The sequence below is a fragment of the Culicoides brevitarsis genome, chromosome 1 (genome assembly GCF_036172545.1).
Source record: "Culicoides brevitarsis isolate CSIRO-B50_1 chromosome 1, AGI_CSIRO_Cbre_v1, whole genome shotgun sequence".
NCBI classification, from domain to species: domain Eukaryota; kingdom Metazoa; phylum Arthropoda; class Insecta; order Diptera; family Ceratopogonidae; genus Culicoides; species Culicoides brevitarsis.
In genome coordinates this window covers 46001599-46023808 of record NC_087085.1, presented here as the reverse complement: position 1 = coordinate 46023808, position 22210 = coordinate 46001599, and the positions used below count along the sequence as shown (strand labels likewise).

Sequence of the window (22210 nt, the reverse complement as noted above, 5' to 3'; positions counted from 1 at the left end):
AGTGCGAGCAAGTTAGAAAAAGATACTAATTGAATTGAATATTTAATACGAATATGCAAATTGCTGATGGGTGATTGACGGAAAATGAACGAAACAACGCAACATGATAGTAGACGATATAATGAGACAATATTTTCAAAAGTGCATGAGAAAAAAAACTAACTGCAAAAAGGTGTGATTTGCAATTCTCTTTTTTTTATACATTTTTAAAATGTAAATTATTTTTTTTGTAAAATATTGCCTAATTAATGGATATATCGACGAATTTTTAATGAGTTGCAATTACATTCTGTGTCAACTTTATTACAATGGAACGGAGTGGCGGCATTTTATGATCAAAAAATTTGTTGTTATTATATTCAAATGAGGCGGCAACGTTGTAAGTTTATGATAAAAGTAAAAGTTCGAGTTTCTGATGCAATCAAAATTTATTCAAACCAAACACATAAATTCATCATCAAAAAGGACCTACCAGAAGGAACTTATGAACCTGTTGCAACGAAAAAAACTCTCAAATTTAAATCCAATTAAAACAATTTTTATTGTATCAGCATCATTATAATTATAATTGTAGCAGTATGTCAAGAAGAAGAAAAGATTTAATCAGATCAGGAAAGAAAGAAAGGAAAGAGGAACACAAAAAAAGACAAAGAAGAGATAATTGCGTCGTCCCATCCAATTCCAATAAAAGAAAGATTATCAACTGCCTGTTTTGACTGTCTCGAAAAAAAGAGACGTCTTACTTAGGCCGTTCCAAATTTTCTTCTTACTTCAAATACTTTTTCATACAAAATGATCAATATTTTAGTTATTTTTATGATTTTTTCATTAACATTTTATAATTTAAAATTGAGTATTTCAAGTTAGAAAAAAATTTCATGTCAAAAAATTTTGAAAAATAATTTTTTTCGAAAAATAATTTTTTTGAAAAAATTTAAAAAACAATTTTTTTGAAAAAATTTTTGGAGAAGAAAATTCATGTGAAATTTTTTTTTCAATACAAATTTCTTGAAAATTGAAAATATTTTAAAAATTTTTTTGAAAAAATATGGAAAAAGACCAAAAAAGGGTAAATTTTGACTTTCAAAATGAAGCATGGGACAAAAATATAGAAAAAAAATTTGGAGCGGCTTTAATAACATTAAAAATATTAATTGTAAGATGCGTGTTCATGCCGCGCTCACAGAAAAAGCTACCTTTCTTTTTATTATTATATCTACATTTACTGCAGTTACAATTTGAATTTGATTTACTTTTGTGTCTCTTTACCTTTTTTTTTTGCTGTTATTGCATGGGAAACTTAAAATCAGTGATTAAGTTGTTATATTTTGTGCAAACCTTTCTTTTTTTGATTTAATGTACATTTATTAACATTTATTATTAGTTTTTTTCGCATTGTTTTATCTTTCACTCTATGTATGGCGAATAAAAAAAAGTACACCAACGCTGCTTGCCTTCAATTATTTTTCGTTTGTTTGCTAAAATAAAATGCTAAAAATCTGTGTGAGAAATTTTTTTTTGAAAAAAATAAATTTTTCTTGAATTAATATTCTTTTGCATCGTAATAATATTTTTTTTACTATCAAACAACCAACCTTTATTTTTTATTATTTATTACTATTCGCTGAGTGACATATCACAATATCTTCAATGAAATTCCGCAAAATTGAAATTCTAACTGTAAATGCTCCTTTCAATTAAAATCGAGTTGTTACATATGTTAACAACTAATTTCATGTAAAATAGAAAATGTGTGTGATATTTCAATGGTTTCGTGTAAAAATCTCGAAAACATTCGAATATTGTCAACTTGTTGTGCAAAATAAAATAAAACACATGATATGAATATGTATGAACGAGAAAAAGAGAGAGAATCTTGTCTACAAATCCCTTTTTTGGAACAATGGTTAGATTTGTTAAAAAACCGCCAATCTGCAACAACCAAACGAAAAATATGACTGACTCTTAAAAGACCAATACAATATGTATGAAAAATATTTTGCTCTCACAAGTGTCATATAAATATTTTTTAAAGGTAGTTTATTGAATGCACGAGAGTTTCAAATCAAACAAGAAAAATTTTAATAGTGAAGATGCATATCGGTGCATGTTATTTGGTTTTGTTCATTCAACACTACTTCTCTTACTATTATTAGGCATTTTTTGTTCGTAACATAACAAGAGAGCGTTTTTCACAAAATGTGAATAAAATCATGAATTATTAGAGTAAAATGTCAATTTATGGTGTTTTTAACTATTTTTATACACATACATGAATTCTTTGAAAATTGCCACTCGACACAGTAGCGCGCAGTTAGTTATTGTTACGTTTGAATATTTATTGTTATTCCGCAAAAATTATGTACGCGATGTCAATACACAAAATAATTGCTTATAAATCTGCGCAGAGTGAATAATGATGATGATGATGACGAAGATAGTTTTTTTTTGTGCATTGTTCGGCAACGAGATGATGATAACTGTTGACACACAAACAAACTACACCCAAAAAAGCTCCAACATAATTAACGAGAGATGATTGAATGAAGGAACTTTTCAAGTTAAAGGTCGTGCGAAGATGAATGTCGTTGCCGGAACACGACGACATCCCTTTCTTGCTTGTTACTTCGCTATTGTAACGTGATTAGATCAGTTAGTTGATGAAGTATAAATCTAATGTTTGACCTTCATACGTTTAATGGCTGTCGTTAATCAAACACTGCTTTGTTGTTCGGATGTTTTTTTTTTATTTTCAGATTTCGAATGACACATCATCGTTGGATTAATTGCTCTTTTTGCAATCCTTTCTTTAAATGTCTCGTTTCACACAAACACCAACAGTGCACTAATTATGTGTCATTATGTCTTGGGAGATTACAACCAACTCAAATGATACTAATTTACAAAAATCTCCCGTTCTGTTCATGTCGAACAAGACATGCTGTTCGCCAAATCAGATATTTGTCTACAACAAACCCATTGGAAATTAATCTATCGATATAGATCAGAGGCAATTTGATATCTCTCGTAACAAACACAACAAGTGTATGTACGACGATCGTGCGTGCAGACACATAACATTGTATAAAATTGTCTAACATGCGATTAGAGCGATAAATTGTTTCAATATTTTGAAGTCTATCGAGGAAAATATTGAATTATATCGCGAAAAAGGGTAAACTTCTTGTACAAATTGCTTGCGATCAACAAATAAATTTATATATTTTGCCCAGATATTATCTGTTTACGATTTTTAAAGATGTTGTTAATGCACATCGAACACGACACAATTCATTCCGCTGAAATTGTGTAATTTAAGATGAGTTTTGAGAAAAGTCACACACGACTTTTATGTTTTTACTCCAAACTCGAATATTTTTTATCCGATAATTAGATTCACTTAAGCCAAAATTATGTTTCCTTTATCAACGCATCATCACTTTGCTCCTAAAAAAAATAGTAAAAAAAAAGTGTTTGAACAAAAAATTCTTCGAATACATGGGAATCTTGAACAGCTGATGATACAAAATGTAGTAAAAAATCATAAAAATCCAAATGTACCTGTGCATCTCTCAGATGTTTATGTTTACAAAGACGAAATAATTCCAGATATGTGTCAGGTAGAAAGAAATGATCTGGTTACAAAAAAAAATAGTAAAAAATTATCACAAAGAAGCTGTTTGAATCAATTTTTGAAGTTCACACGGTGATTTAATCTAATAAAGTGCAGTAATTTTCGATCCAACGAAGAATGTCACTTTATAAACTCGACTCTACAACTCATCTCGAAGTCATAAGATACAATTAACGTTGCATGCTTATGAATTCCGCAGTTTTACAATAACGCACGTCGCCGTCGTCGTCGTTGTCGATGCCTCGTACCTCCACAGAAAAATGCCAATTAAAGTCATAAAAATAAATCTTTTTAATTCTACTCTTTATTGATAGTTAATTACCTTTTTTCTTGTAGTTGCTGCACGTTCTCTTGGGTATATCAGAAAAATATGCCAAAAAAAGGAGTAATTGAATTTTCATGCTGAGTCTCTGCGTTTGTGCTGCTGTTTGTTCGCTGCATCATCATCATGTAAGTCGAGAGAAGCTGAAATTGAAAAAATAAAAAGCACCATGAATAATGTACATTTACAGATATTTTCATGTATTATAACACCCAGTAACTGCGCTTAAGCTGCTGCTGCACACATTTTTGAACAAACAATGCAAACATTTAATTAAAATTATGTAGAGGCGACTGTCGGCATGAATGTTGTTGTTGGGAGTTTAATTATTCGCATTACTTACTTATTGAGAATAAACTATTTAGGCCGCTCCAAATAAAACTCAATAGTTTTGTCCAAAATTTTTGAAATAAAAATGGGGGAGGCAAAAAATATAAAAAAAATTGTAAAATATAAAAATACCTTTTTTCATACAAAATGCCAAATTTTTTGAAAAATTTTGATCTTTAATCAATTTTGAGTTTTTTTACATTGATATTTGTGTATTAAAAATTATTTCATTTAAAAATGAATATCATAAAAATAATTGTCAAAATTTTTTTGAAAAAAAAAATGAATAATTTTTATAAAAAAAATTTTTAAAATAAAATTTCATGTCGAAATACGATTTGCAATACAAAAATTACTAAAAATTGAAAAATTAAAAAAAAAAAATCAAATTGTAAATTTTTAACTTTTTTATTTTGGCTCATTGGATTTTCGACTTTTAAAATGGGGCATCGGACAAAATTATCAAGTTTCATTTGGAGAGGCCTTATTGCGAATAAACTATTTATTTGCTGCTATGTACGAATTGATTTTCAGGATATGCATTTTTAAGAAATTTGATGACTCACGGTATTGAAAGTGTGAAAAGTAGAACATTAAAGTAGCAAAATGCGCAAAGAGGAATTAAAAGCGCAAAAAATGCAAGTAACATACAAGACAATGGCACTCGAGAAGGTAAGAAGGAAAAAAATCTCTTCACACCTTCACCTTTCGGTCATTAATATTTACTTTACATGTTTTCTTTTTTCTCGTCTCTCTCTCCATCGAACTACTGGCTATTTAGTTAAAGCAAACACTTACATAAGATTAACAATGTAAAAAGTTTCGAGCAAAAAGGAGGAGATAAGATTGCAATGCATGCATGTGATCGATGACGTTAATGATCTTTCGTAGATTCATTGTGTTCAAAGAGTTCAAGGTTGCAAAAAGTTTCCCCTTTTCAAGTGTTTTTATAAGAAGATTTTTTTTTCATTTTTGTTATTTAAGGATGAGAACGAATTTAACACACTTTTGATTTGCTATCTTTACCTGAGTTTAATTGAATGGAAGATTAACCTACTTTTACATTTTTTAATAATTTTTTCTTTTGTGAAGACATAATTCAATTTATTCTAATTAGAAATTTTTAATTTCTTATATGAAAAACGAATTAAGAAACAAAAACGGACAAAAATTTCAAATTTTATTGAGGAGTATTGAAATGTGAACGAAAAAAGTGAAACACATTAAAATTTGAATTTCTTGTGTCGTTATAAAATAAAATGAAAATATTTTTATTTTTACTATGTTCCATTTCTTTCATGATATTCATTTAACAAACAAACTTAAAAATGAAACTACATGTTTAAAAAGGAAAAGAAAGAAATTCGTTAAAAAATTAAAAATCATTCAAATTCGCAACAGGCTAATTCAAAATTTTTGTTCACATCTCCGGATACTTTTTTTGAAATCCAAATCGAACTGACGCCGCAATTCATACGAGTCGCAAATTACACGTGCTCTGCCTATTTTCGTCAAGTAATTGCATTTAATTTCCTTTTAGAAACTCAAACTAATGAAATTCTTGTTCACAATTCTCGTTTCAGCAAAATGGATAAGAAGGATTTGCCGAAGAAGCATATTTCGGAGAAAAAAAGGCTCAAAAGGAAAATTGCTTATGTCAAGTTCGAGAGTAAGCTCAAATTGTTGCGAACCAAGAAACAAATTCTTTTGCAGAAAATTGTCGTCAAGAATGCGGTTCGGCGTGAAAAACAACGAGCTAACAAGGAATTGAAGATTGCCGAGGAAATCATTAACAACCTGAAAGATGAAATGGAAAAGATGAGTAAAGAAGTTGAGGAAGTTCGTGCAGTTGTTCGATCCGCTGAATTTGATAAGATTGAGGAAAGAGTAAGAGACAACATCAAACATGAGGAAGAGAAGGAAATGGATCGAGATGAACGATCGCTTGAAATGATTTTGCATCAAAATGGACTTGTTATGGAGCTTCCGTACATGAAGGAGTTGCGTGAAAATGTGGAAAAACTTGATGAATCGGAGAAGGAAATGCGTGAGAACGAAGAAAAAGTTTGGAAGGAATATCGCGATAAGATTATTGAATGGGTACAAGTATGGAAAAAGGAGCAAAATTTGGAAAACGAAAAACGCCCAAAACGCAAATCAGGAAATCTCTTAGATTCGGACTCTGCTGAAAGCGTTGATCTTCCAGACTCTTTGGATCAGCAGGTTATATCGATCAAGCTCCAACGAGAGTTTAAAGCAATTTTCCGTGATTCAAAGGGAGTCGTCAAACCATCCAAGCGTCGAAACAGGATTCGTCGAAGCTACGAGAAGAATGATAAGGAAGCTGAAAACGATCGTCGCCATAGCGATGGAAGTTTAAAACGCCCTCATGAATCATCTGAAGAAGAGGTTTGGATTGGAAAACGTGTTCGCTTCGACATGAATTCATCTTATCGCTCGATAACTCCCGAAAGTTCTTTATCTGATTTGTCTGATCTCTCAGATCTTTTTGATTTCAAGACTCCGGATAACGACGCAAACACTTCGATGAGTGTCTCAACGAAACCGAACGACAAGAAACAATCGCCAAGTACTCCGAAAGTTGTTCATCAACAGACTTCTGTAACATCCAATGCTTCGATGAAATCTCCTGTCTCTCAAAACAAACCGAATGTCGTTTCTGAACAAACTCCCGTAACATCTAACGCTCCAACGAAAACAATTCTGAAGAATTCTGTTCCTCAAAACGCAAACTCTTCTGGATGTAAAGTTGATGTCAATACTCCAAGCACTTCTAAATCGACAAGCCCAAAAGCCAATGTACAACCAACATCTCCAAAATCGCCCGTTTTCAAGGTTCCTGCAATTCCTCCTCCGAAAAAAGGAATTCTCAAGCAAAAGAAACCGATTGTTATTGCTCCGCAAATGAAAAAATTACAAGAAAAGCTTGTTGCAAACACTCCGCCAACCACTCGAGGTCAATTACGTCGCACACGAAGCGAACGCGATTTAGGAAGTGCATTGAAAAAACGCGAAGCTTTACGTGCAAAATCTCCTCCTGATCCGCCGATTGAAATTTCAAAGAAGAAACCTGCTTTGTTGAAACCGAAACGTGTCAAACGCTTTCCTCTCAAGCCTTTGGAGCCTCGTGAACCAATTATCACGCGACAATCTTCTCTTCAACGATCCGAATCCAATATTGAAGCAAATCCCGCAGAAAATCCGAAAACTCCCGAGAAAAAGGCAACAAACGAAATGAAGAAGAGTCCCGCACGTCGTGCTTTGATCGAAAAGGAAAACGACATCATGACTCGTCGTCGTGAACGTTCTCCATCTCCTTTGGCAGATACGGATAGTGCAAGCAGCGACGACGAAATGAACCCAAAGAAGATATTTTCACATGATGATGACTTCGAGACAAGTTTCGCATTTGACAGTTCAAACAATTCACGTAGCTGCGAACCAATTGATTTAGATTGTCAACCGAAAGAACATTTTGGAAACACTCCCGACTTTCTAAAGTAAAAAGAAATAATTTTACTTAACAAAACGAAAGTCAAATGAATCGATTTTACGCTCTAACAAAAAATTTTCGCAAGTAAAATTTGATTTTTACTTAAAAATTAAAATTTTGAAAAATGATAATTTGATTTAAAAGATTTGAACAAAAATTCCCAATGATGTAAACTTATATATTTTATAAATTGAACAAAAATATGTAACTTCTGTACTAAAAAATAAACGTATTTTCAAAAATATTACATTCAAAAGCCCTCATTCAATATAACAGTTGCGTATGAATGAATTTCGCCGTTGCTAAGGAGAGAGCGAGACAAGAAACGTTGACGTGTCTCTGTATTTGTGTAGAATCTCCATGAATGAGATTCACTTGTCCATATGGGGGCATGAATTTGTATTTTCTTTTGCGTAGATGCTCGTCAGTCAGACTTGACACGGCAATCGATTAAGATATACTCGGCAGAAGAAGTACAAAAATCGGTTTTTCGGTACACACAGAATCATTTTTTTGTGTGTTATTAATTTTTCGTGTCACACGAAATCTAGCTGAAAATAGTGATAAAACGTAAAATGTAAAAATAAATTGATAAATCATGTCTTCGTGCATTCCATTATCGATCGGAAAGGAGAAAACTTTCGCAGTAACGTTATAATTGATTAAAAAGTGCTCCCAAAAATAAACTTAAACACTTTATATACTACCCAAAAATTTTAATAAATGTAAAATTAATCGACTCCGTCGTGTGTGTGCTTCGACGTTCATTTATAAATGATATTATTGGGAAGCTGTATACTACAGTTGATAATACATATGTTGTGTATATGTTTAGAAAATATTCCAAAAAAGGTCTACATTCATAAAAAAAGATAAAAAAAAAAAATAAAACCGGACTCTACATATTTGAAAAGGTGCAGTTTTCGGTTTCTCTCTAACTAAACTCAAGGTGCACAATGAAAAAATAAATTTCTACGTAAAGATTTTATTACACAGGTACACGTATCACGTCAAAATAGGAACAAAACCGGGTACATGCGGAGATTGTACAGAAAAAGAAAAAAAAATCAAATGTCTTGTTTTAATAATGATAACCATTTGTACACACATCGAGTATGAAATTGTAACAAAACATGAATTGAACAAGGTGTGTGATACTTTTAACTCGCTATTTTTTAGATGAAGGTTTTTTTGTTCGTTATCAAAAGTTGTAAATCGGAAATTGATAACATTGTGCGATAAAAGTGAAAGTTTGTCGTTGCAAGTTAAGACAAGCAAATACGAATCGCGATAACATTTGTTCCGAAGATGATCTTTTCTTTTATTAACATTCAACACACACATTTCATTAAATATTTTATATATTTGTTCAACGCGTGTCTGTTTTACTTTATTTTTTAGAAAAATTTGGTACACAATATTATGTGTGTAACTTGTTTAAATTTTTTTAAATTTTTAATTAAAAATCGATGCGATGTACTGTTACTTGCGCTCCAAAGATGTTCATCCGGACACATAAATATAAATAAAAAAAAAATATTTTTTTGTAACTACATCGGCGTTTGTTTTTGTAATTCAAATGAAGTTTCTGTAGGTCAATAAATTTAAACCAATCAACGGGTTAAGTAATGAAGTATGCGACAGCGATAACAATAGAGAAAGCTTCCCAAATATATTTATTTATATCTGAACGTCGCGTTACAAAACAGAAAAAAAATATTATAAACAAAAAGAGAATCTAATCAATTATTTGCCTGTAATTCGTTTTTATTGTAGCACACAAAGCAACATTATGACATCATAACGTAACGTGTCGCATGATATCATCGAACATTGTTTGGCTCAGAATATTTCTGTAAAATCATGATTGACTGAGTGAAGTTAAAGTTGAAATTAAAGAAATAAGGTGAATTATTAGTATAATAATAATTATTATGATTGCTGCTTAGCGACGAACAGTAATACATATACATGACATTAGTTGAGAGACCTTGACACCTTATTAAGCACAATACTATTAACGACGGCAAAAAACGCTAAAAACAAGAAAAAAAAATGAATCGTCGTCAAAGCAACAAAACTTTGGAAATTGTCTATCCAAGTCGGGTCGAAGGTTGGCTCGATGCTTATGGTAAGAAACATACTTTTATTATATCATAAATATTTTTATATAAATCAATTGTAGCTTCGTTATTTTTGTGTTTTTGTCGTTGATGGTTTTTTTTTGGTTCATGGTTCGAATTATTCACCCACAAAAGAAAAAATCTATAGTTTCCATAGCGATGTTGTTGATAGTATAAATAAAAATAAAGTACCAAGTTGGAGTAATAATAAAAATAATAGAGAGACCCATCACTGAAAGCGTGAGGTCACACAAAAAACTATAAAATTATTTTTGGTTGACATACCATTCGATTTATGGGTGACATTTATACCGAAAAGTAATTTGAGTTGTAATTTGAAACATGAAATATACTTTATAGTATGTCATTTTGGGCAACCACGAGAAATAGTGAACAGATGTACTGAATCCTGTCTGTAACAAAAGCTAAAAAAAATCGATTTTCAACTAACGGCAAAATCAACTGAAATTACTGTTCAAACATTTAGCTTCATTTAGTTTGAAGCTATGTAACATAAAAAAGCAATAAAAAAAGTTAGAAATGCGCTTTCATAACAAAATTTATGTAAGAGACACTATTTGTCATGAATCACATCGAATTGTCAACAAGAATTCGTTACACAATTTTTTTTTATATTTTTTGTTTGGCATCAATTAAATTAATTTTTACAAAAAACTGCTGGAGTCTATTAATAGACTAACTAAAAAACTCATATATTGAGTTACAGCTAATTACATTAGTTAATTAAAAAAAAATAAATAAATCTAACATTTATTAAATACGATTCCCATTTGCTCTACATATGAGTGAAGAAATTCAATTGGATTGAAAAAATTCTTTCTCTCAGCGTCGTATTTCTTCTTGTAACATGCATTATGCAATTTTACATAAACTTAAGTCGGTGTAATCGACCGGCTACCACAGTTAGGAGAAACGGTTATAATCGTAATTGATTCATCCAAGATTTATCTCAATCGTAAACATCTCCAACTACTCTCGGGCATCCTGTGTTTTTGAGTTTATAGAAGGAAATAAAACGAGAAATAGACACTAAGTAGTTGATTTAATGTCTTTTCATTCTTCAGTGTACATTTCCTCTGAATTTTATTACTTCTTTTTTTTCGTGAATGAGATGCTGTATAAACAACTCTAAATTTGATCTAACTTCCTTTGTTGGATGAAGCGAGCGTGAACATGAGATAAAAACAAAAGAGCATGAAAAAACAAATAGCATTAACTTGTTGTTTAATAATTCAGCAAAGGTATAAACACCATTTTTTCGTTGTTGTATCTTTTAAATGTCAAACAATTTCCTCCGTTTATGCTTTATGGAATACAATGAACTGCTCTGGATTCCGTAAAAGAGCAACGACGACAGAGGAAGTGTATATCAATGTTAAAAGAGAATCGTAAAAATATTCTAATGCACGAAGAATGGTAGGTACGCGCGGTGACAGGTGGTTAATGTAGTTGAAATTTATAATAAATGAAATTTAAAGTTTGTGTCAGCAGTGCACACGTTCTAAATCTTACGCCCAGCATGACGATGACGACGACAGCAGAATGTGTTAAAAAACGTTTATTTCCTATTTAAAACACTTTTGACATCCTCCAGTATATTAAAAAACAAAGGAAGGGAATGAGATTGGTGACATTCTTACTTCAACTTTGCTTATGAGCGTCATAAATATCGGAAGTGCACACACTTGAAACGATTTTCTACAAGGGGGAAAGCTGACGGTGCTCGACTTTTGATGTATTTTCTGTCAATCGGTCATCCATTGTTTGAAAATATTTATTGCCACACACAGAAATCAATCGAATTGACCTCGTTACCTGTTTCGACATAATGAAAGACACTCCTTATTTGCGTGTCGCTGATCGTCGAAGCACTTTTTTCAAAAAATAAAACATCATTCAATTATTTTTTTGGTACCTCATCTGTATAACATGTTTATTTTTTAATTTCTCTAACGATCATTATTTTTGATTAACAGAACTGACAAAAAAATCATAAAATAATAAAATTTTCGTGAATGAGATGCTTTGAAAAATTTTACAAATAATAAGTGAGATGTTTAACAAAACGTTGCCAAAAAAAAATTATGAACAAAATTTTTACTATTTTTTTTTCTCATATAATAAATCTAATCACTTGAGGTTAATTTTGATGTATTGTCTGAAGTTGTTGACTTGTCTTCTTCTATGATGAGGCCTTTACAGATTTATTTTTATGTTAAATATAGTTATTTGTGGAATGACAAAAAATGATGGAATTTTAATTGATAAAAACATAATTGTCTTCATATCCGCTAATTTTCTGTTCTTGCGAATGTTCGATTGAGTTGTTCTTTTTTCTTCTTCTTTGAAATTTGTTCTAATTCTGAGAATTCTTTTTCTTTTTCGACAATCGAACGCAGTACGGATTTCAATGCCACACAAAATTTTTGTTTTAATAAGTTAATGATGATGAATGAAGGGTGTTGAAGGCATTGCATTTTTGTGAAATATTTTTGAATTATTCTCTTCAAAAAAGTCGTTGACCAATTTAGGTCTTCTTTCATTACTAAACTATTTTCTTTTTTTTGTTGGTTTTTTCTTGATATTTTTAATTTTTTTTTTGTTTTTTAATTTTTTATATTTTTGTGTTTCAAAATTTTTTGATAAAATTTTTTATTTTTTTTTTGTATTTTTTTTTTTAATTTTTTTTTTAGACTTCAACATAATTAATTGTATGAACAGTTTGTCTTCGGTCTTTTTTCTGTTCTTTTTTTGCACTTGTGATCATTATCAAATTTGTTCGGGGGTAACCTTTCTTGATTCGTGTAATAAATAAACTGAACTGAGCTTGTCCGAAAATTACTGCACCGAAGAAAAAATAAATGACAGCAATAAGAAAATAAAGTACAGAGCTCTTTCTTTTTTTGCGATTTTTTGTGTTATGGTCACCCCCTGTTTGCTTTCACTTAACAAATATTAGCACATTTCTCTTCGTTTCATGTTTTGTTTTTGTTTGTCTGTCGTTGGTAATGGTGATGATGATGATGAAGTGCGTTAATGTGCGTAAATATGTATAAAAACAAAAAAATAATTGTACATTTAGAAAAAAAAAAAAACTTCTTCTTGACTTGACGTCGCACAGCTTTCCTAATGATTGTTGTTGGTTTTTGTGTCTCCAGCGACAGAAGAAGGAACCTCGGTTGTATTATCAGTACGATTCGTTGGCGATGGTATCGGCGAGTAAAGCAATGGGAAGTTGTTCGATACGGGAGGCGGCGAATACAGATGCACGGGCGTGAAAAGAGGCATACTGAAAACGGAATCGAGACGATTGCTGTTACTCAGCAGTTGCCACGACGTCAAAAATGTTGTTTTGACACGCTCGAATACCTCGTGATCGTATACCGAACGAGCCGTGTTCGTGAAATCAAATGGCTCTTCGATGCAAAGTACTTTCCATTGATGCGTATCATTCTTTGGCGTTCGCACTTGTCGACATTGCTCAATAGGAAGACAAGAAGCTGTACGGATGGAAATCGCGTTTCGTGCGTAACTACAAAAAAAATTGTATTTTTTTTTTTAGATCGAAAGAAATTATTTCAAAAAACTTACTCAAACTTGCTGTAATACTCGAGAAATTTAACAAACAACTCTCCCAAACTATCGTGATTCTCACTTTTGACGGGATCAATTACCTCATTCATGTCGATCTGCGTTGAATCTCGATTTGCAGAGAACTTTTCGGGATGTAATTTATGCAAACATGGCAAAACTGCGGGTTGAACTCCGCATTGAAGGAAGTGAATTACCATCAAAACTAACGAATAACTCGGCAAAGTTGCATTTCTTGCGTCATTGATATTGTGAAAACGAGCCCAAAGTTTGACAATTAACACTAACGGGCGAAGGCGCCAATCCACTAAAATAAAAAATAAATATTTTTTTTGTTTAATGCCGCTCCAATTTTTTTTTTAATTTTTTGACCCATGTCTCATTTCAAAAGCAAAAAATATAATGAGGCAAAATTAAAAAAAAAGTTAAAAATTTCATCAAAATTGATTATTTTGGTCTTTTTTTATATTTTTTCAAGAGATTCTAAATTCTTCTCTAAAAATTTAAAAAAAAAAAAATAAGTTTCAACGTTTTTTGAAGTGAAATTTTTTTGTTTAAATTTTTAACTTGAAATACTCTGAGATTTTTCTGCTTAAATTTTGTCATTTTGTATGAAACAGTATTTCAAAATATTTTTTTTTAACTTTGAAAAAAGTTTTTGGGATTAAAAGTTCGAAATAAATTAGGAGCAACGTAAATGAAAAATAGGAAAAAAAAAACTTACTTTGAGCGTAACAATGTAGCAAATGAGTATTCCGAATGCCAACACAATTATTGTAATTCAGATCGACCTCTATCTTGTTATCGACATCTTTGAATCGTAATATAGGAACACGAGCTTGTATCAAATGGAATTCATCGAATACTGAAAATTCATTAATCCAATTATTTTGTCATTTTCAATTAGATACAAAAGTTACCTGGATATGCTTGTAAAAGTTTTTGAATTTGTGAAAGAGTAATCATTGCATTCATGCGTGGATCGAGTACTGTTTGATTTTCACGACAAACCAGACACATATCTACATCTGACGAATCTGTTCCGAATCCAGCAATTGTTGATCCTACCATATACAATCCGAATTGCGGATAATGTTGTCGAATATTGTAGTACAGATAACGCCACAATTGGATTTTCTTATTGAACATTGCTTCGCTTTGCTGTGCCGAAAGGAATTTTGTCCAAATATCTTTGGAAATTGGATCCCATTTCGAGCCAGAAAGCAATTCTTTTGGTTCATCCTTCACAAATGGCAATGTCGTATTGTAGAAAAATGTATCGGGAGACACTATTGGAGCTATTGTGTTTGTTGCTTTTACCTGTGTCGATTGATTTTTATTGTTTGGCGACGGATTGAAGCGATGCACGTGATTCATTACGTGTCTCGAACGATTTGTCGTCTGAAATTGTTGCGGAAAGTTGTTCGGATTCATGTAAAACATATAATTATTGTTTGTCTCTGTTTGATGCATTGGCATAATTGCTGAATTCGCATCAGAACAAGCGACTGAATTCAAACTTTCCTTACTGAGAGATCTAAAATCGAAATGAAACGTGATCAGAAGTTGTCAAATAATAGATCAGACAAGATCTTACCTTTGTTTCTTCTGTCCATCTACGAAAAACTCTCCATTGTTGTTCAAAGTATCATACGACACATCCTGCGCGTACATTTGATATCCATTCGGCATGTTTCCATTAATTCCCAAATTCGAGACCCAATTGTTGATTTGAAGATATTGCGATCCATAATACCCATTTTGAGAATTTTGTTGCTGATGTTGATAATATCCGTTTCGATTGTCTGCTGTGAATGTTTCGTGAGGCATCGAACGATAAGGCGGCGTAACGTTATCCGTTGATGATCGAAATTCGTTCAATGTTGACATTTCGGGCGCAGATCTCGATTCGTACGTATGATGTTTGCTAAGTTGGCGTCCTTTGGAAACAATTCTCGTTTTCGATGTGAACGATGACGTAACAGATGATACCTTTGATGTGTCAGAGTCATATTCTAATTCGCTAGCATGCGCATCTGGCGAGGAATTGACTGAAGATCGTGAACTTTTGTCATTTAAGGAACTTCTCGACGAAGATTTGCTCAATGTTGGCGTCGCATTTTCATTTTTTGACGAAATCGGAGACAAAGCAAGATTTGTTTTGTTGTTATTTTGATTCATTTGTGGACCGTCTCCGCCTCCATGACGACTTATATCGTTGTAAGACTTTGAATTACGATACGTTAATTGATTGTTGTTTCCATAATTTCCAGATCGCCATGATCTATTGTAACGATTGTGATACGAATTGTAATTTGGAGCACGATTCGAATTCCAATTTTGATACGAATTTTGTTGAGGCCAATGGTTTTCGTTCTGTAAAGGTTGATAATATCGTTCGGGATTCTGATACGGTTGCCATTGAGGTTGATATCGCAATTGATTTGATGTCTCGTAAGCACGTGAAGAGGATGAAGTCGAAGAATCTGACTTTGGAGGAGATAAACACGAATTGTTTCGATTCGAAGTAGGCGACATTCCGTTTTGATTCATACTCAATGAATAAAGTTGGTTCGTATCGTATTGAAATCGCGGATTTTTTTGTGATTTCATGTTTGTCATTGTTCCTGCGGAGACTCGTCGATTCGAATCTTTGTTCGCATCAACAGATGCCTTCGTGACGGATACCGAAACAATGTTGATATTATTGCCGCTTCCATTCTTGTTGCGTCGCAGTTTATCTTTCTTGCCCTTGTTTTGCTGATTATCCACGAATTTCGGTTTTATGTCGTATTTCAAGTGTTCCTTCTTTGCAATCGCCGTCGTTCCCGTCGAAATCATAAAACTCTTGCCTCTCGGGATATCGGTTCGTTCGTTTTCCTTATCTTTGTCGCGTTGCATTACGTTGTTGTTGTTGTTCAGATTTACCAACGCCATTGTGAGTCTTGCTTCTTTCTCTTTCAAATTTCTTCGTAATTTAGATTTTTCATAGCACACAAATCCCGGTTCAAATCGATCGGATTTGGTGATGTCAAAAGTTGCTTAATTTCCTTTTCGTATAAAATTAAAACCGGCTATAAAAGGACTCACACGTTCATAACACGATTTTTTGCAGTATTTATTGCATTTAACAAAAAAAAAGTTTCATACGCGACCTGCAATGAAACAAAGACAATTTTTTTAGAAGACAGCCATCAAAATGAAAACGGCGTCTCTCGTAATAATGCAATTTTTCGAATGAAAACCAAAACCGAACAAGAAAACATTGTAGCATGAACATTTAGGAACACTTACAGGACATTTTCACAAGTTTTTCATGCAAATATTTACCAATTTCGGCACAAAAATCTCTAAAATGTGTGATGACGCTATCGTTCTATCGCTACGACAAGAAGACTATCCCATGCTCGGAAAAAAAATTTGAAATTTGGTTCGTTAAAGAGACGAATGAAAATGATAAATTATCAAATTCACGTAAAATTTTTACCAAATTTTTTACATTTTTTTTAATATCATATTTATTTTTTAAAAACATGCAAAATCATTTTTAATTTTCATCAAAAATTTGAAAAAAATATTTTTAAATTAAAAACATTTTTTTTAACAATCATAAAAAAAAATCATTTCAAAAATCTAAAAATTTAAATTTTCATCAAAAATTTGAAAAAAAAATTTTTAAAGTTACATTTTTGTTAACGATCATATTTTACATAAAAATCATGCAAAATCTAAAAATTTCAATTTTCATCAAAAATTTTGAAAAAAAAAATATGTTTTAAAGTTAGATTTTATTCTATATGAAAATATGATTCTATATGAAAATTATAAAAAATCAGAAATAAAATTTTTCAACTATTGTTCATAACTTAAGATATTTTTGAATATGAAATGAAACAAAAAGGATATTTTTTGTTCCTTATGATTATTGCATCCTCAAAAAAAAGTCATAAAGCCATAATTTGACCGTTACTTTCTTATTCATGCAATAAAAAGAAATCAGATATCTCAAATTGGGCACATAGAACAAAAAAATCCAAGAAGGAGACAATTACCCTTTTAATTTAATGGACCACTTATAGTCCCATTCCCATCGTCTCCCCATATAATTTTGTCCTTTTCTCCATACTTGGAATTCCAACATCCTCAAGGATTCAAACGATTTCCATGCCACGATTCACGTACACAATTTAGCATTTTATTTATGAGCAACCGCTAAGCTTTCCCTTTTCCCTTCGCACATCATGCTGTTTGATGTTGCAAATAAATTTCTTGCTGTTTTCGCATTTAATGTATTAAAAACTTGGTTTTTTTCTCGTTGCTGCTCTCCTGTGTTTCAAGTGCTGTGAAATATTACCAACTTTACCGACTATAGAGCAAAAAAAAAGGTTGGTTGCAACTTTGTTAGAAACGTTTCGAGAAAATTGTCTTCAAACCGCACTATTTCACAGTAAAATTTATTATGCAACGTATCTAAATGATGCCAAAGCGTGTAAGTGTCTCCTTTGAACCGCCTCATCCTTTTTTTGCTACTTCTACTTCTCGTATATAGTAAATATTTTATTTTTATGCAAAAATTTTCATTCCAGAAATGGAACATCATCACAAATTCACACACATAAAAAGGGCTCCTCTTCTTTTTCGCTTGAAATCTAAAGGAATGTTTTAGATTTAGGATTTTATGGCTTGCTGTCGTCATCTTTCCCCTGAAAATGAAACAATATGTTAAACATGCCAAAATCATAGCGTGAAAAAAATGTACTTTATTACGAGTTGTGCAATTAAACTAAAAGAGTCTCATCATAAACATCATGATGAACACACAGAGAGCAAAAAATATGGTCTCGCTCATCGCAAGTTAAGCAATAATAATAAAAACAATTACTCCTAATTTACATGAGAGAGGTGTTTGTTAATGTTTTTCAACAACATCATCCTCCTCGTTGCTTGTCTTGGCAGCTTGTTTATATAAATATCCTTTGTCGTCTCCATCTCTCGTGGCACGAACAAGAAGAGTTTGTGTAATTTAAAACAATCAAAGGAAAAAGTTTTTTGTCTCAAAGTGCTCTGTGCTGTCTGCCTGTCTCAAGGGAACTATTAACTCACGAAAAAAAATTAAAATTAATAAAATACAAGAACGAACGAGAGACCGTTAGCGTAAAAAAATGTTAAATTACGATGCAGTTGGGAAACGAGGTGTGTTACATTTTTTTTGTCTGTAAGTCAATCTCTTACCTTTCTGAAGACTTTTAGCGTTCTTTCATCCTTGAATGATCATCTCATTCACGATTTCCGTACAATTTCGATGAGAAACTCTTGTCATCGTCTTGTCCAGCGTCTTGGTTGATGTCACATCTTAATGAGATTTGAATGTGTGTACGAGATTATTTTTTTTGTCTTTGTCGTCTGATGACTAAAATCTTCTCAAACGATAATCAGTTCAGGTTTTGATATGAAGAACAGGTATCGTGTAGTTAGAAGCAATAACAAGGTGAATTAGCTGTATGTTGTAATATTTTTTTTTAATCAACGAAACCGGTGTGCGGCATTCTATGCGAAAAAAACTTGAATTTATGTGAATTTGAATAAAATAATGGCACTTTTCGATGTCAATTGCGATCGAGACGATGGTCGAAGCAATGTGCGTTCGAAAAGCACCCCAGAAAAACGATACTCTAAAGAGTTTGACACACATTTGGCGTGTATAGAGTAGAGTTTTCTCACACCAGCAGGCAGGCACATAACAGTTATGCATACATTTCCAGAGGAAATAAAAGATATTATTTGACTTTTTTATTTTCATATAAATATAAAAATAATAATATTATTACTTATGCAAACAAAACGATCCGAAGATGATGACTGTGTTCCATCTCTTTCGTTTCGAGCATTCAAATGCCTTCAAGCACGAGATTTGTGAATGATTGAATGAGTGATGATACACGAAAGAATGAAAGAAATGATAAATTATTTGTGCGGAAAAAAAGTTTTTGTTGTTATGATTCTTTCACTTTTTTTCTTCTTTCGGAGCATCGCTTAAGGACACCAACGTCAAGGTGTCGCAAATACAAAAATCTCTTAAAATTCAAATGAGTTACAGAAAATATTAATAATATTATGACAAAAGTTATGACAAAAACCCTGCTTGTATTCAAATTTATGTATAAATTTCTTGATGTCGTGAATGACAAAGACAAAGTTGATGTTAATGTTGATGATGATGAGCCAAATTTCGCTTTAAAAATGTCAGATTAATAAATGTTTATAACTCTTTTATACTCTGTGAGCTATTTCTTCGTTCGTACAAAGCAAATAGAATAACAAAACACGCATATTTTACATCGAAAGTACTAATATTAATCAGCATCAAACATTCCAAAAAATTTATTACTTGGATAAATATCAATTGTTTTGCGTTTTTGTGTGTGTGAGTTGTTGTTGTTAAAAGTAAAGTAAAGTTAAAGAAACTCTTAAAATCTAAGGTCTTTTGTTTCGTTGGAAGAATTACGTAGTCTCTTCTCTTCTGAATGTTGTTTTTATTTTTTTTTGTACATATTATTATTATTACTGTGTGTATAACGGGCCTTCGTGCGTGGTAATATTTTACTGACAGACAAACAACTTATTATGACTTCAGCGCCAAAGTAAAATTCTCATCGTGTAAGAAGACAATGGACTCCGCATTATTATTTTTTTGCACAGATTTATAATGATATGCGTAAAAATTCTCGTACAACAAAGTAATCATCGTTCGAATTTGCTTGTTCCTTTGAAGGTAGAACGAATGTTGAACAAATTCTCACATATTTCATCTTTTTTGGGCAACAGAAGTAAATAATTGGTCATTTTTCGAACAAGTTTCGTAAATAATTGGCTTTTAAGCTGATGAAGATGATGGTCAATGGCGACAAATCTCCGCAAAGAGCAATCGATCATCATTAAATGGCAATTAATTGATTCCCCTTTCCGTGCTTCCGAGAAAATCTCTTTCACCGCAAGGCAATTTTCCGCATCTAAAAGAAAAATATAAAAATCTTAGTTAATTCAATCTTCACAAGTTATATAAAAATATTTGATCAAATGTGTGGGGGAGAGAATTGTAATAACTGCTATGACCTATTTTTGCTGTAATTTTTATAACAATCCGCCCAAGAGTTTTGCTTAAAGCACACCTAATATGATTAAAAATTCCGATTCCCAAGAAAAATAATATAATTTGTTTAATCAATAATCAACATCATCGCATCGTCATCATCATAAACACTCTTGCCACAATGGCACAGAACTTTAATTTAGCTTGGTAATACTTTTTAAATGCCATAAATAAATTACATCGGTATTATTATACTACGACAAAATATGATTTTATGATTACACGAGGAATTTTCCATCTCCATTATTATTTTACGACTACCCTTAGATTCTTACATTCAACATTTTCAGCAAAATTCCTGTCATAAAAACGCTTTAGAGAAAATTTAAGAGACTCTTTTACTCCCGATTTAACAATAAAAATAACTTGTCTCTTTGGTGAGCTTCTTTATGTGCTATCTTGCAACCAGCATTCTGAAAAAGAAAAGAAGAAAAACTTAAATTTTGAACAATTGAAAATTTTCTTTACAATGCAAGAAAAACTGAAAACTAGACGACAAGAAAAGAGGGGAACAAATCTTATAAAATATTATACACTCATCTTAAATTCCCTATTTTTTTTCATACACTCCAAAATCTCTACTAAAAAATTCATTTAGCTAAAAGGGGGAAGCAAAAAGTAGAGACGTATGATTCATGGCATGCAGTACGTGTTTTGTGTCAAAAATCCTAAACATATACCATCAATTAGTAAAATGTACACGTCGCTTCGAGCACTGCTACGGTAAATCGCAACAAATGACGGAAAATAACATCTCGACTTGATGGGCCATTAAATGAATCGGTTAAGCTCCGGTAACTAATTTGCGCTTCAAAAAGGAAAAATTGAATGGAATTTCGTCATTTTCATGGGTCCGAAATTTTTTCCTAAAAGAAAAAAAAATAAATAAATAAAAGTCGTTGATGTCGTTTGAATGGGGTCTCACGTTTCTCATTAAAAGTGTTCCATTCAGAGAGTGCATGTGTGCGTGACAGCACAGACGACGACGACGACGATAGTGCTAATAATATTAAATAAATCTCAAGAAAACGAACGGAACGAGAAAAAAATCGTATTTGATAATAATATTTAATCCAAAAGCCCGTGCAACGGTAGGAAGAAATCGTTCGGAGATTTCCCTTGTGAGACATAGATGTGTCTGAGATGAGATGCGAGAGTTACTTACATATCCATAACGTTAATGTAGAGAGGAGGCAATATGCAACACGTCGAAGTTGTTGTCATTAAAAATGCAGGTAATGTTTTCTCTTGTCTGTGCGCTGCTTTTGATAAATATGTGTAAAAGTAAGTAAAGGGAAAGTCTGTCTGTTGCTGATGTGACAAAAAAATTGCCAAGTCTATCATACTACTCTTAATATTTATCTCCGACGACGATGACGACAATATGCGTATGTTGTTGACTCACGCGGCGGTCTAATGCTTTATTTTGCTCATATATTTTTCCTCTTTTTTTAATAAAAGTAATCATCGTAATGAATGTTTGTTATAAAGTAAACATAAATTTTGGGTCACAACATGTTTTTTT

The 22210-nt window shown here is 31.9% G+C and overlaps 2 protein-coding genes across 4 annotated transcripts in view; one reads left to right on the top strand and one right to left on the bottom strand.

Moving 5' to 3' along the window:
* The first annotated feature begins 8405 nt into the window (after positions 1 to 8405).
* The window catches only part of LOC134827378 (ras GTPase-activating protein raskol), a 34870-nt gene continuing 21065 nt past the window's right edge, over positions 8406 to 22210 (top strand). For 2 of the 3 annotated variants that reach the window (XM_063839983.1, XM_063839980.1), the window contains exons 1-2: positions 8522 to 8546; positions 9577 to 9931. In XM_063839983.1, the coding sequence (XP_063696053.1) occupies positions 9856 to 9931 (76 nt within the window). In that variant the 5' untranslated portion in view covers positions 8522 to 8546; positions 9577 to 9855. Of the gene's footprint in view, positions 8547 to 9576; positions 9932 to 22210 lie in introns of all 3 variants that reach the window. The other variant, XM_063839982.1, reaches the window with a different exon arrangement.
* On the bottom strand, positions 11861 to 16919 carry LOC134827381 (GATA zinc finger domain-containing protein 14-like). The gene is made up of 6 exons (XM_063839988.1): positions 16866 to 16919; positions 15133 to 16690; positions 14456 to 15072; positions 14260 to 14400; positions 13536 to 13842; positions 11861 to 13476 (listed from the first exon to the last, which is right to left on the bottom strand). The coding sequence occupies exons 2-6, from the start codon at positions 16470 to 16472 to the stop codon at positions 13071 to 13073; spliced, it is 2811 nt and encodes a 936-aa protein (XP_063696058.1). The 5' UTR covers positions 16473 to 16690; positions 16866 to 16919; the 3' UTR covers positions 11861 to 13070.

What these genes read in the sequence shown, in the direction of transcription:
- LOC134827381 (XM_063839988.1), bottom strand. Translation starts at nt 16,472, where the DNA reads ATGGCGTTGGTAAATCTGAACAACAACAACAACGTAATGCAACGCGAC. An exon ending in GCTACATTGTTACGCTCAAA is followed by an intron (nt 13,843 to 14,259) that starts GTAAGTTTTTTT and finishes TTTTTATTTTAG; the next exon opens with TGGATTGGCGCCTTCGCCCG. An exon ending in GAGTATTACAGCAAGTTTGA is followed by an intron (nt 13,477 to 13,535) that starts GTAAGTTTTTTG and finishes TTTTTTTTGTAG; the next exon opens with TTACGCACGAAACGCGATTT.